This window comes from Lytechinus variegatus, chromosome 4 (genome assembly GCF_018143015.1).
Source record: "Lytechinus variegatus isolate NC3 chromosome 4, Lvar_3.0, whole genome shotgun sequence".
NCBI lineage: Eukaryota > Metazoa > Echinodermata > Echinoidea > Temnopleuroida > Toxopneustidae > Lytechinus > Lytechinus variegatus.
In genome coordinates this window covers 15,631,379-15,644,986 of record NC_054743.1, presented here as the reverse complement: position 1 = coordinate 15,644,986, position 13,608 = coordinate 15,631,379, and the positions used below count along the sequence as shown (strand labels likewise).

The 13,608-nt window shown below is 34.7% G+C and overlaps 1 protein-coding gene across 1 annotated transcript; it reads right to left on the bottom strand.

Annotated features, from left to right (window-relative positions):
- Positions 1–6,592: 6,592 nt before the first annotated feature.
- On the bottom strand, positions 6,593–11,548 carry LOC121412569. Its single transcript, XM_041605357.1, has 3 exons — positions 11,087–11,548; positions 8,138–9,286; positions 6,593–6,980 (listed from the first exon to the last, which is right to left on the bottom strand). The coding sequence occupies exons 1-3, from the start codon at positions 11,177–11,179 to the stop codon at positions 6,708–6,710; spliced, it is 1,515 nt and encodes a 504-aa protein (XP_041461291.1). The 5' UTR covers positions 11,180–11,548; the 3' UTR covers positions 6,593–6,707.
- Between the last annotated feature and the right edge of the window lie 2,060 nt (positions 11,549–13,608).

Below are 13,608 nucleotides of genomic sequence, written 5' to 3'. Positions count from 1 at the left end.
GATATCGTAATCACCGTAATTTTCAATAACAATTAAAAGCTGCTGAAATACTTCAATGTAATTGGCTGATAGTGAATTTACTAAAGAAATCGTGTATCTGTTATTATAACAAGTCTGGACTTCAAATGATTTCATCGATTCATTTTTGTATCAATTTCAGAAAATACAAACTGCAAGGAGGTCTCATTAACTGTGGGAATTTGTTGTAGGCCTATGTTGTTTGAGTGTGTGCATGTGTCCATTGTGTGTGTGTTTCATTTATATAATAACCTCCTATAAGAATCTATCGAAGCCCTATGATGTGGCTACACTCTAAAAACAAATCAGTCAAAAATGACTAGTTAATAGGGTCAGCTGATAGCAACTGTTATTCTAGTCATATTGACTATTTTCTTGTCATATTTTACTAGAACAGAGTTATTTCTGACTAGAATACATGTCAGAAATGTGAATATCAGTGATTGCCATATTAGTTGCTCCCAGCTGACTACTGTTCTAGTCAATTTGACTGATTTGTTTTAAGAGTGTATACCTTTGCCAGTTCATTCAAATACATGTAAAATTTAATGGTCGTATTCGTTATACAAAAAAATAACATTTTGATTTGGGCTAAACACAGTCTCGAAGTGTAAATGGGATATATTTAGGTTAATAATTCATAATAGATTGGACACTAACTGAACGACAATGCGTTATTTCCGTCTATTATCACGTATGCACAATTATTACAGGGAAGAGGAAGGGGTGTTACATTATTATACCGGACAAACAATTATCTATGCAACCTACATGGTGTACCGTGAAAACTACACTCTTCTTCAACATAGAAACCTTCACAAGTTACATAATAGGTCTTCTTCGAAGAGCATCTATGGTAATGAACGGGTGCATTGTCAAATATTACTGCTGTAAATGATGATGATGATGATGATGACGATGATGAAGACGATGAAGATGATGATGATGATGATGATGATGATAGTGGTGATGATGATGATAATTGATGATGATGATGATGTTGATGATGATGATGATGATGATGTCGATGATGAAGACGATGAAGATGATGATGATGATGATGATGATGATAGTGGTGATGATGATGATAATTGATGATGATGATGATGTTGATGATGATGATGATGATGATGTCGATGATGATGGTGAAGATGATGATGATGAGGAGGAGGAGGAGGAGGAGGATGATGGTGATGAAGATAATGATAATGATAACATTAATAACAATAGTATTACTAATAACGATGATGCTTATAATAATGATGACGGGTTTAATCACTCATTTTTATTTAATATTTTTTGGATTACTTTTTTCATCATTTTTCAGAAACTTGAACCCCTCCATGAAAAATTGTAATATGTCATTTCGATTATAAACAACTTAATTATTACAGCACGTACATTGCACACAATGGACTTCTACACAATATTACAAGAAATGGAATCCTTCAAAAACAACTAATTCCAATTTCGAATGTATAATTTTACCCCAAAACGGATAATTATACCAGATATCTTTTCAGTGTCGTCTTCTGATATCTTTAACGTGTAGTCCCCCTGTAATCTTCTCATGTACCGGTAGGTGTTTACTAGCATGAGTTTGTAAAGATGTATAGTAGCTACAAAAACAGCAATAAATCTCTTAAAGGCTGATATTATGTACCATTATGTCTTTCATTTGCCAATTTAGTATTGTGAGTTTTATGTTAAGTACCCTTAAACGTCACAGACAATACTGGGCATCTGATTAATAACAGTACCCAGTAAATCCCACATTATACACGTACCAAGTGTTTTTCATTTATCAATCTACGAGTTGAGGTGATAACTGGAGGTTTCGAGTGTGGATATTCCACAATATGATTTATGAGATATCGCGTCATACTCATTATATTTGTCCGCTATGTATTTAAGCATGGAGCCAAGCCGATCATACCTGTTTCATTGTATGATTTGATGGGTATGAGTGATGCCATATCTCAATTCATAAATCATAGTTTGGTATTCAATTCTCGGGGTCTCAATTATCAATGCACAATCAGAAAGAGAACTATAAAGTATCTAAATTCACAAGTGACAAATGAAAAACACATGGTACATTGTGTATAAAATAATGATTTGCTGCAAGTTACTGGGGAAGTTTGAAAAATCTGGCATTTACCCAAAGAATTAGACCGCATATCGATTGAAGCGCTTTGTATTTCGTGAAAATATGAACTATTACAGCATCACATTATGAAGAGATGGACGATTAACGCGAGCCTTAATTCCTTTGATCCAATGATAGTCACCGTCACCTGGTTATGTGCATCTTAATGAGAACATACAGATGTTGTGACAAGATTACCAAGACGTCTTCACTTAAAGGTCAAGTCCAACCCAGCAAAATGATGATGTGAATAAATAGAGAAAAATCAAACTAGTATAACACTAGAAATCAAAATCGAATGTAAAATAAGAAAGTTATAGTATTTTAAAGTTTCACTTATTTTTCACAAAACAGTGATGTGCACAACTCGGTGACATGCAAATGAGTCAGTCGATGATGTCCATCACTCACTATTTCTTTTGTTTTTATTGTTTGAATTATACAATATTTCATTTTTTACAGATTTGACCGCAGGGACCGACCTGACTGAACCATATAGTATTAAACAATGCTACTTCCACAACAATGGCGACGAATTAATCACTGTTTCACTTGACGATGAGGAGAAATTTAGAATATTTCATATAACAAAATACAAAAGAAATAGTGAGTGGATGACGTCATAGTCTCCTCATTTGCATACCAGCCAGGATGTGCATATAAAGTTACTGTTTTGTGAAATTAAGCGAAACTTTAAAATGTCATAACTTTTTTATTTTACATCCGATTCACATTTTCAATGTTATGCTTGTTGGATTTTTCTCTTTTTATTCAAATTAACTTTTTGTTGAAGTGAACTTGTCCTTTAAAGATGCCTCAGTTTCCCCGGTCCTATAGGTTTGTTGTCTGATACCCTGTTTCAGCATGCTTTCAATCAACGTGCTTCATATTTGGAGCAGCATTGAGAAGCAGACGATTTCTGTGATATAAATTGTCCCGGTAAAATATATTATTCGATCCAGACATTTCCTGACGCACGTAAGGACCTCAATAATTGAATTTTAAATGGTTAACAATCAATGACAAATTTGCTTCTCAATTGAAATATGCAGACATTTTCTCAAATAAAACACATGGATCTAAGATTACCAAAGGTTATTAAGAACTGCACGTTGATTTTCCATGATTTTCAACTGTGAAATATAAAGTTTCGATCATGAATTGCTTCAGACCCTTCTCACGGTAACGATCATTGGACTAAAGTAGACAAACATTGAAGAGAATGTTATTTAGATAAAAAATAACAGTCACCCGTTAGTGAATTCATTATCTAAGCGATGAATGCCCATCTCTTCGTAGTAGTCAATGATTACAGTATCGAAATGATCAGTGATGGAATAGCGTCATCTACGACAAGGACCATATTATTTCACAGAGAACTAGCAAAATCAACAATTTGATAAATAGGAATTGTATTCCTGTGATCCAAATCAGGGGAGATAATCGTTAAAGTAACCATAACCTCGAGTATATTTGTTCAGTAGCCAGAATTACATTCGTTATTAGATATAAACGCTTTGTTTAAATTGCCTTTCCATGGATATTATAATAACTAATGTCTATCTCGTGCATTAGTTTCAACTCATTTATAATTGAAATTGATTTCTAAATGATGATAGTTCGCAAATTTGTTATTATGACGTAATATGATTTATTGCTAATGACCGCAACTAATTGTTGTTCGATGTTACCTGTGCTTCTTTCTTCGAAGGTGATTTGCACTTTCACTTTTGAAATATTTAATATTAAATCGTTCGATTCGTTTTCTTGTAAACGACATTTTATTATCGTTTGCTTTGCATCGAACGAGCAAACTAATCTGAGGTACCATGAGCCCAATTACAACAGGGAGGCAAAAGATATTCGTTCGACCCAACCCAATCGATTTTTTTTTATTTGATATTCACTGTAAAAAATGAAGTGCTAATTTAGCACCTTACAGTGCTTGTATAGTGACTGGACTACGAGTGCTGATTTTCTAGTTCAAATTTAAATTAGAAAATCAGCACTCGTAGTGCAGTCACTATATACAAGCATTGTAAGTGCTAAATTAGCACTTCATTTTTTAGTCCCGGTTCTTAGTGTTGCTTATTTACAAAAGTGTTTGAATATGATTGAAAATCTAACACTGATTCTAGACGTAGTAACTACTGAACTTTCTTTGCCAAAATCGGAAAGATATATCAATGACTTTGGAACTATTTTTTGACTGGCGGAAGAATTGGGGCTATTTACCGTGCAGTTAAAGGGATGGTCCGGACTGAAAATATTTATAGATTAAAATACACAGAGCAAAATGATGAAAATTGCATCAAAATCGGATAACAAATGACGAAGTTATAATTGAATTTTAAAGTTTATCGATATTTTGAGAAAACAGTAATATGTACATCGTCATGAATATTAAATTGGTGGGCTGATGATGTCACATCGTCACTTTCCCTTTTATCATGTTATTGCATGAAATTGGTATTGTTTCATTTTTCATGGGTAAATAATGTGTCTCCATTATGAAGAAATAAGTTGCGGCAATATATGAAATAACTAATGCACTTGACAATCAGTTGACAATCCAATTATTTTAGTTCTTGGTAAATTTTTTTTGAATAAACCTAATTTCATAAAATAAAATACAAAAGAACAAATGGGGATATGACATCATCAGCCCACCTAATGAATATTAATGAAGACATGCCTAGGACTGTTTCACCGGAATAATGCAAATCTTTAAAATGCAATAACTTCGTTATTTTTTATCCGATTTTGATCGAAATTTCAGCATTTTTCTCTGTGAATTTTACTTTATTTATTGAGATATAAATATCTCCAGCGCTAACCCTATAGCGCCATAATAGTCATGGAACAACTACTACTAATACTTGTGATCATGTTCAGTGTAAATATCATCATGGAGTGAAATCATCAATTAAGATTAAGGCTGTTATTTAGTGACCAATCAATCTCAGTTTAACACCCTAAAGATTTGAATTTATATAATTTTAGATTATAAAAATCAATCTCAAGGATTTAATTCTTATTCCCTGTTTCGACACCTTTTCACTTTTTTTACAGCTGATCTGGATCTATTCTAAATCGACTTATTTTTTTTAAACTCCTTTTATGAACAACTCGAAGAGTATAAGAGAATATTGGACTATATGGAATATGCATAACATATAGTTTGAAAAAAAAATAAAAAGGTACAGGCCCGGTACAGGCCTTTATTGTAGCTGACGAACGCTAACGAGAAGAAACACAAAAACTAAAAGAAATGTGTATATTGTACACTATTTTTAATAAAGAGTTATGATCATGATAAAGTTTATAGTATATTTAACTTGAATATACATATTCTAAACCGTTTGCCATTTTAAAAATCTTGTCCTGAATGCTTAACTTTTGCGATATTTTCTCATGAGAATATCATATATTAATTAAAATGTGACTTGTTTTGGCGCCATCATCTGTAATAAATGAAACAGAAGTTTATTGTGAACGGTTTCAAATATTATATATTAGAACAGGGTTTTTATCGAATTCTTAGATTTTTTATTAAGTATTTTGGACAGATGACGACCCCGTCCCACATTATCATCGGGATACCTACTTCTATCATTTCTTGAGTACAAAATCTTTTTGTTTTTCCTCCTTCCCTCTTTCGCCTGGATTAGAGGCGTGACCTTTGTATCTGGTATAGCAAGGAAAATATTGGTAGATTTTATGGGTTTCATATTATTGATATAAAACAATTATAAAATCACCAACTTAAACTTAAACCAAATATAAACTTCATGAACCCCATAATTTTTATACAGAAAGTTAATAACCTGTTGAGAGTAAGGTACGAAGAACTTAAGTCAATTAGATATATCGTTTTGAAATAATCAGTCATAATTATACAGTTATAAAGAGATATCAATGGTACCTTGATACCAGCTCCCCCCCCCCCCCCCGCTTCCGCGGCCCCTGAATTTAGCTAACTCTACAATATCGATTTGATAATCGTTTTACCCTCCACCCAGACATTCATGCTCTCCATCCAACTTTATCCATATTTTATATCTAAATCATAAGTGAACTCAGTTCACTTAAGGTTTAGATATTAATATGATTTAATTATAAAATATGGATAAAGTTGGATGGAGAGCATGAATGGCTGTCACCAAATTCTCCAGAAATGTCCAAAACCTATATTGAAAATCTCATGACAATACATGCAAAGTTTGCAACTTAGCCCTGTCTTACAAAGACTTGTGATAGTCCCTATCAAAATCAAATTTAGATTGATCTCACAATTTGAAATTAATTGAAGTTAACCGCAACTCTTTGTCAGAAGGGCCCAAATCTTTAATTTTTATTAGTAAATGCAAAAAACACCATGTTCAGCTCAATTGCTTTGCTGCCTCGTTTCTAAAAGTTCTGGAACAAATTTTGCCTCTTCTTGTCCCCACCTTCCTGAAAAAAAATGTGAATTCAACCGTTGCTATAATTTTGATCTACAGTGGTGATTGTTGGCAACCATATTATATCAAGGTTTTGATTAGCTAAACTGATATAGCAACGATCTCTTCTCTTTCCGTGTTCCTTCCTCAATCAGGCTGTCCTTCTCTTCACCTCCCTTCCTGCGTCGACGTCGACGACATCGAACACATAGACATATGAGCCAGCAGACGACCACGGTCATGATACCGAGTATCATGAGCATGAGGATGTTGAAGAAGATCGGGAGAGGTCTGAGAAGGTGACAGATCTTGTCGACAAGGTTAATGAAAGCATTGTTGTTGCTCTTGCCCATCCAGTCGCATTTCTGTGTCTGGAAGATAATATATATATATAAAAGATAGATTATAGGCCAAATTGGAAATAAATTACTATTAAAGTAAAGCTATACAGTCGCACCAAAAGAATTCGACTCCAGACTGATCAGGGGCCCATCTTACAAAGAGTTGCGATTGATCCGATCAATTTTAACTATGGAAAGCCAGTAACGTCAACATATAAAAAACACGTTTGCTCAAAATTGTTTCTAGATATGAATGTATATCCATAAATTCATTGATTTCTAGATGAATGACACTGATGGATTTCCATATAGTTACGATTTATTGGATCAATCGTGACCCTTTGTAAGACGGGGCCCCAGAGCTACATTGTTTCGAATATCATATCTGTCCGATTGGAGATGGGACGTTGGTATGACTATAAGTATAAGGTTGTTTGTCACTACAAGCAACCAGAGACTGGAACTACATGTGCAGTTTCTTCATTGGAGCTTCCATTTCGCTTTGTTTGGTACGCTTTCTGATCATTCTGTGTTTGCTCTTGATACTGATTTAAAGGATGACTTCAGCGCGATGAGAGTAATATTAATATCGATGAAAATATTACTGATGTAGCTCCTATAAAAAAAATATGCGCAGACTCTAACAAACATGACAAATATCAAAAACAAATTTAAAACAAATTGAAGTGCACTTCAAATAACCAATGAGAGACGATGATTGATTTACTTCTCATTCACAATTTACGGGGTATTTCGATTTATTCCAACAATAATTTATTTTCAATTATCATTATTAATTTGTTTCAGTGGCAAATCGTTAGTAAGGAAAAACAATAAAAATGACAATTATCAATGACTTATAATTCTGGATACTCTGATGTGGTTATCAGGGATGGCGCCGTATGAATTTGGCGACCTCCCCAAATAATTTTCAAGTAATAAAAAAGTTAAGAAGAAATGCCTACGAGTGGAAGGAAACAGAAAGAAGAAGAGTATTCTAAAGGTCGCTGGATAAGATTAACATGACTACACTGGTATATTGCTTAATTAATGTTTATGATAGGAGTAGTGATCTATCTAGATTCGGATTCCCCCTCTAAACATGACAGGGATATCATTCTGCCCCGGCATTTTGCATTCCACCGTCTTGTGAAAAAAATAACCTATACGTATTCATTGCAGCCTACCGTGTTGTCTTTAAGGGTTTCCGTTGAACCTTCCTCAGTTGCAGGGAGAAGTTCGCTATAAAAGTAGTTTTCCTTCGACATCGAATCATTGTCATCACCCTTATCGTTGACGGCCCAGAACTGCGGAGGGAGTTCCGTAGGGGTTGGTTCGACGGATGCCTCGAACGATGGCTCGACGCCGTTACCTGTTGACGATTGCGAGACTCCTTCATCTTCCGTCTTGTAGGTATATTGGTTTAGATTTCCAGATGATGGTGACGAGCTGCTTCCTACCGCCGTGCTGCTCATATTCTGGAGAGTTAGATTATCCGACTGCTGGGTTTCACCCTGGCCTGATTCCAAGGAAGTTATGTTGACTTCAAGAAGTCGTGATGTCGTCTCCATCGAAGGTCTCTCTGTCATGTCTGTTCGAGATGCATTTTCTCCCAAAACTTTAGGTCTGGATGATGAAGCGTTCGTTGAAACCATAGTGTAATTGTTCTTTGGTGGAGTTGGGGTCGCCGATGCAAAATCTTCTATATCGACTGTTCTGTTCCTGTCATCTGAAATAATTTGATTGGTCCCTGTCGTTGAATTTTGATGATAATAAAGACGAGATAGTGATGTCTCTTCGGAGAGATGGTCGATGACATTGTCGGCGTGCAGGTCGGTGCTGTTCTGAGGTGGTTCTTGCCTTTCTTCCTCCCCGTCTTGTTGATCATGGAAGTTATTCTCTTGGTTTCGATCCCGTAAAATGGCGAGGGCTTCCTGAAGAGTTAGATTTGAGTCTGTGAATGACGTTTGATTTGATGGAGGTTCTGCTTCTTCGTTGTTGATCGACAGCGAATTTGTTGAATCGGCAGACGAGTTATCACCATTCTCGACGCCATCAAGGACGCTAATGAAAGGAGAAACTGTGTCGGGAAGTGGTATGCCATCTTCCTCGTCCTCCCAGAACTTGGTTCCATTCACGTATTCATAGACAACAGTGGTAGCCACGTCAGTGCCTTCAACATTATTGTCATCATTGACGGTATGGTGGTCGATTGGCTGATCGGGGTATGATTGGCTGGTCGGTGTAGTGATGTCGGGTTTGTTGTTCTTGTCGTTCAGGATCTGGGAAAGCTTGCTCAAGATGTCAAGCCAGGAAGCAGGAATGTCTGCATCATCCTGAGAGTTAAACAAAATGAAAACGTTGATAAATACATGCAATTATCAAATATTCATCCACTTGTTTTTTATTTTATATTTTTATCGTACTTCTTTATAAATTTTAGGTGGTGTAGTCATGTATAAGCCTTGTTGTTTTTCTCTGATTTTTTGTGATCACTACCGAGATCACTATAGTAAAGGCAACCATTACCATGATTACCTAGTTTCTTGAACGTAAACATCAAATGAAAAAGGTGAATTTATGCTCAAGTATTACTTTCGTCATATATCATAGATCAACTTCGATATTTGTTTGAATAGGACTGCCTATATGATTCGAGCTTGGTCTTTTACAGGCAATATTTTCTCTATTGGTGAATATATGACGTTAATTCTAAAGGACCCTCAATGGAATACAGGCATAAATGTTAGTATATACCACTTAGATAGACCTTCCGCCATATTTTTTTCAACATGTTTAATTGGAGGTTGTATGGAAACAAATACATGAAAACAAACAAACGATCTAAGTTGTGATGGAAATAAAACTATTCAAAATTGAAGTTTGCAATATTGCCATTTACCTCTAATAAAATCACATCTACGTACACATTTCAATGTGATTACGTAAGAGTGAGTCACTAACGGGCTTGAAGATCGAATCATTTGTTATTGAAAAAAGGCATATTCTTTTACCCCCCCCAAAAAAAAAAAATAATAATTATAAATAAATAAAAATAAATAAATAAATAATACAGAAGATTAAAAAGGCGAAAGTGGAAAAAACTGAAAAACTGTGCATGATCATATACTAATTTCAGAAATGAGTACAAGTAAAAATATTCGTATTTTTCCAATGAATATATCGCAGTAAGATTCGAATCAGTCTATTCAGGATGGGCTTCAGAAGTACATCACTATTGCATGATTTGTGGGAAAGAACACAAACGTTTTGATGACAGCTGTTCTTAACTATTGATTTGGGCTAGTTGCATACCGACATGATTGGTAAACAAAACAGAATTTGAATATTTCATCTTCTCCCACTCTCCCTCTCCCCTCCTCCCTCTCTCTTTCCCTCTCTCTCTCCTTTTCTTACCTATTTTATACTTTGAGTTGTTTGCCTGGCAGGGTGTTAACTTGGGTTAATATGAGAGCAATAACAGTGTAATGTATTCTGTGCATATTACAACAGCTTTATATTTTACATGATCAAATGGGGGTCAATGATGTGAAATTATTATGAAGATACCAATAACAAAAATACACATGCCTAACCTAAATATTTTGTATATTTAGTTTAATTGAATTCAATTTGCATGAATTGCCATGGAAGTATCAATAATTAACATTAAATAAATGTAGTTATCATAGATATACTTTCGTCTTTCCTTCAAATTAACAAACACAATTCATCAGGAGAGGATCCAGGACATTCAAACAAGGGAAACACATTTCTCTACGAAAATTTGACAAGCCTCCCCCCCAAAAAAAAAAAAAATAATAATAATAGAAATAAAACAAATTATTTAAAAAAAAAGTTTCACTAAAAAATAAAGGTCATTTTGTTGCAAGGGAAATTTGACAAGCCCCCACAATTGTCATCACCTGTGTATAAAAGACATATTCCTCTGAAAATATTTTCTGTGACTCTCAAGGGGGGAGGGGCAGGCCGGATGTCCCCCCCCCCCCCCCCCGATCTGCCACTTACAAATCACATATATCGGTATTATATATGTCTGTATAATAAGTAGACTTGAGGATAATTGTTTCTAATAAAAAAAAATCGATATACAATATTACTTCAAGATCAATTACCTTAGGTTCACCTGGGATGTCCTCAGTATCACCTTGACATAAAACGGTTGTAGTGATACAGAATAATAACAATCCAAAGAGTGATAGTTTCATTTTTATATTCGCCAGGAGACTCGCTCAATCCAAAGTGATGAATTCTTGTGTGTTCTATGTGTAATTGCTGTAGTTTAGGACTGATTTCACAATTCACTCTGGAATCCGTTCCATTAGCGAAATATCAGATCAGGAAGACCAGATTCGACGAAAAGAGATCAAAATTAACTATTACGTCGCTTTTGACGATTAAGGTATCCCGTCAGCGCAGAGAGAAGCATAGCTCCAATCAAAGAACATGTTAATATAATGGCAATGGTTATTGTTGCTGACATGTTATTTGCAAGTTGTAATAATGAATCAGTTTTATACGATCATGTACTAATGAACTGATTGTATACTCGAGCAGTTGATGTAGTAAACTATACACATGATAAGAGTGTCTGCATGGCAGCATCTGTGCTAGGTAAATCATGACCTTAATTATCAAAGTTTACACTCACTTGCATATTGATTTAGGTTTTGGGCGTGTTGCCCCTAGAAAATTATTCAGGCTAAAATGTATTCTCGTTTCAATGGACCTGATAGACTGTGATGTTTATAAATGTTGTCTACACTAGGTCTATACACTGACACTGGAGTAGGCATTTGTGTTTCTTTTCAATTACTTTCTTTGGGAGAAGAGATGATCATACTTTTCCCCTATATCTTCTTGACTCATTCGGTACCACCCCCCCCCCAAAAAAAAATGGTCTTCATATTTATACGTCATCATTGGTCTATCTTCTGCAAATATATTTTTTTCATCAATAAATGTAGACATTAAGGCCCAAAGCCATAGTATTTTTTTTTTTTTATTTTCACTTCCGATATTTTTTTTACAAATTCCACCCCCAAAAAAAAAATATCTCACAATACCTCTGTATTTTTGTAAATATATGTGAAAATTGAAGCTTTTTGTGTTGAATTACCCCGTGAGACCAAAGTCTGAGCTTCGCACCTGTTGCATATCGCGGCGATGAAAAAAATCGAACGTTGTTCAGAATGAGTATAGCTTCGGTTAATCAGTCGAGTTCCCAACTCAGTCAAAGAATATGATTGAATAAACGATAGGCTATAGTGCCTATGTATTGATAGTTTAGAGAACAAACAAATTTGAACAATGTCGTTGACATAAATAATGTAAATATCTAGTTATAAACAAGGCTGAAATGTTTGGATGAATGTTTTTCTTTTTTTTCTTACGGATATGCCGTTCATCAGAATCATCGCCCTTTCTGCTTTATTTGTGTATAATTATTATCCCCTCTTGTACCGAAATACATAACTATAATACAAGAAACAGCCATTTCAACTTTTGCTTACCAGAAAGGATAGGGAGTATTGGTAACTCCTTTTATTACAATGCTATAAAACATTGGAATTCCCTTCCCAATTATATAAAGGAAATAGGAAACTTTTTGAATTTTAAGAGGAAATTGAAAGAATATCTTTCACTTGAGAGTCAAAAAGAAGATGCAAATGATATGTTATACGGTTGATTTAGCCTGAATACTGACCTAGGTCTTTTCTCTTCTCTACCAGGTATTTTTATGTATTTTACATAGTGTGATTGAAGCTTCGATATGTCCTTTCTTCTATTCTTTCTATTTCTTTTATCTCTTCCTATTCTCCTCTTCGTGTTGTTATTGTCGTCACCGTTTTTGCTGTTGTTCTTCTCCTTATTTATTTTCCTTCGTTATCAGTTTCTTCCGTCTCCTTTTCTATACTCCTCGTTCCCACTATTCTTCTGTTGCTCCTCTTCCTTCTCCTTCTTTTCTTCTTCTTCTTCGTTATATTCTTGTATATATTGTCTATATATCTTATTTATTGGTAATACTAAATTCTGATTTTTTCCTTCATTTTTAATATGTAAATAGTATAATTGAACCATTTTATTATCTTAATTCAGGACCCCACTGGAAATAAGCTTTCGAGCTTTCGTGGGTCATCCTGTGCAAGCCTGTTGTTTAAATGCTAACTGTATATATGTTATGGTGACTTGCCAAATAAAATCAATCAATCAATCTTTATTTGTCGTGTCTACGAGTGCAATTTTCTATGGTGTTTAATTTATTATATAATCATATGATATGTGTGCAATATTCTGTTATTGGATGGAGGAAACGTTCACAAGGATGTATCATAGACTAAAAAAATGTAATTGAATAGAATAGAATCATCATCATCATCCTCACCATCATCATCATCGCCGTCGTCGTCGTCATCATGATCACCATCATCGTCATGTCTTCATCATAATTCATCATCATCATTAGTATAATTCAGAAGAATAGAAAATGGATAGAGTCCGTCAGTCAGCAACTTACACATTTTCCTTGAAACGTGAACTACCCCCCCCCCATAAAAAAGGGCGCTTGAGGATCATACTTCCCATGGCATACGCCGGTGTGTGTGCCTTCTTCCTTCCGCCCTGCATATATAGCTAT

What these genes read in the sequence shown, in the direction of transcription:
- LOC121412569 (XM_041605357.1), bottom strand. Translation starts at nt 11,179, where the DNA reads ATGAAACTATCACTCTTTGGATTGTTATTATTCTGTATCACTACAACC. An exon ending in ACATCCCAGGTGAACCTAAG is followed by an intron (nt 9,287 to 11,086) that starts GTAATTGATCTT and finishes TTTAACTCTCAG; the next exon opens with GATGATGCAGACATTCCTGC. An exon ending in AAACCCTTAAAGACAACACG is followed by an intron (nt 6,981 to 8,137) that starts GTAGGCTGCAAT and finishes ATTATCTTCCAG; the next exon opens with ACACAGAAATGCGACTGGAT.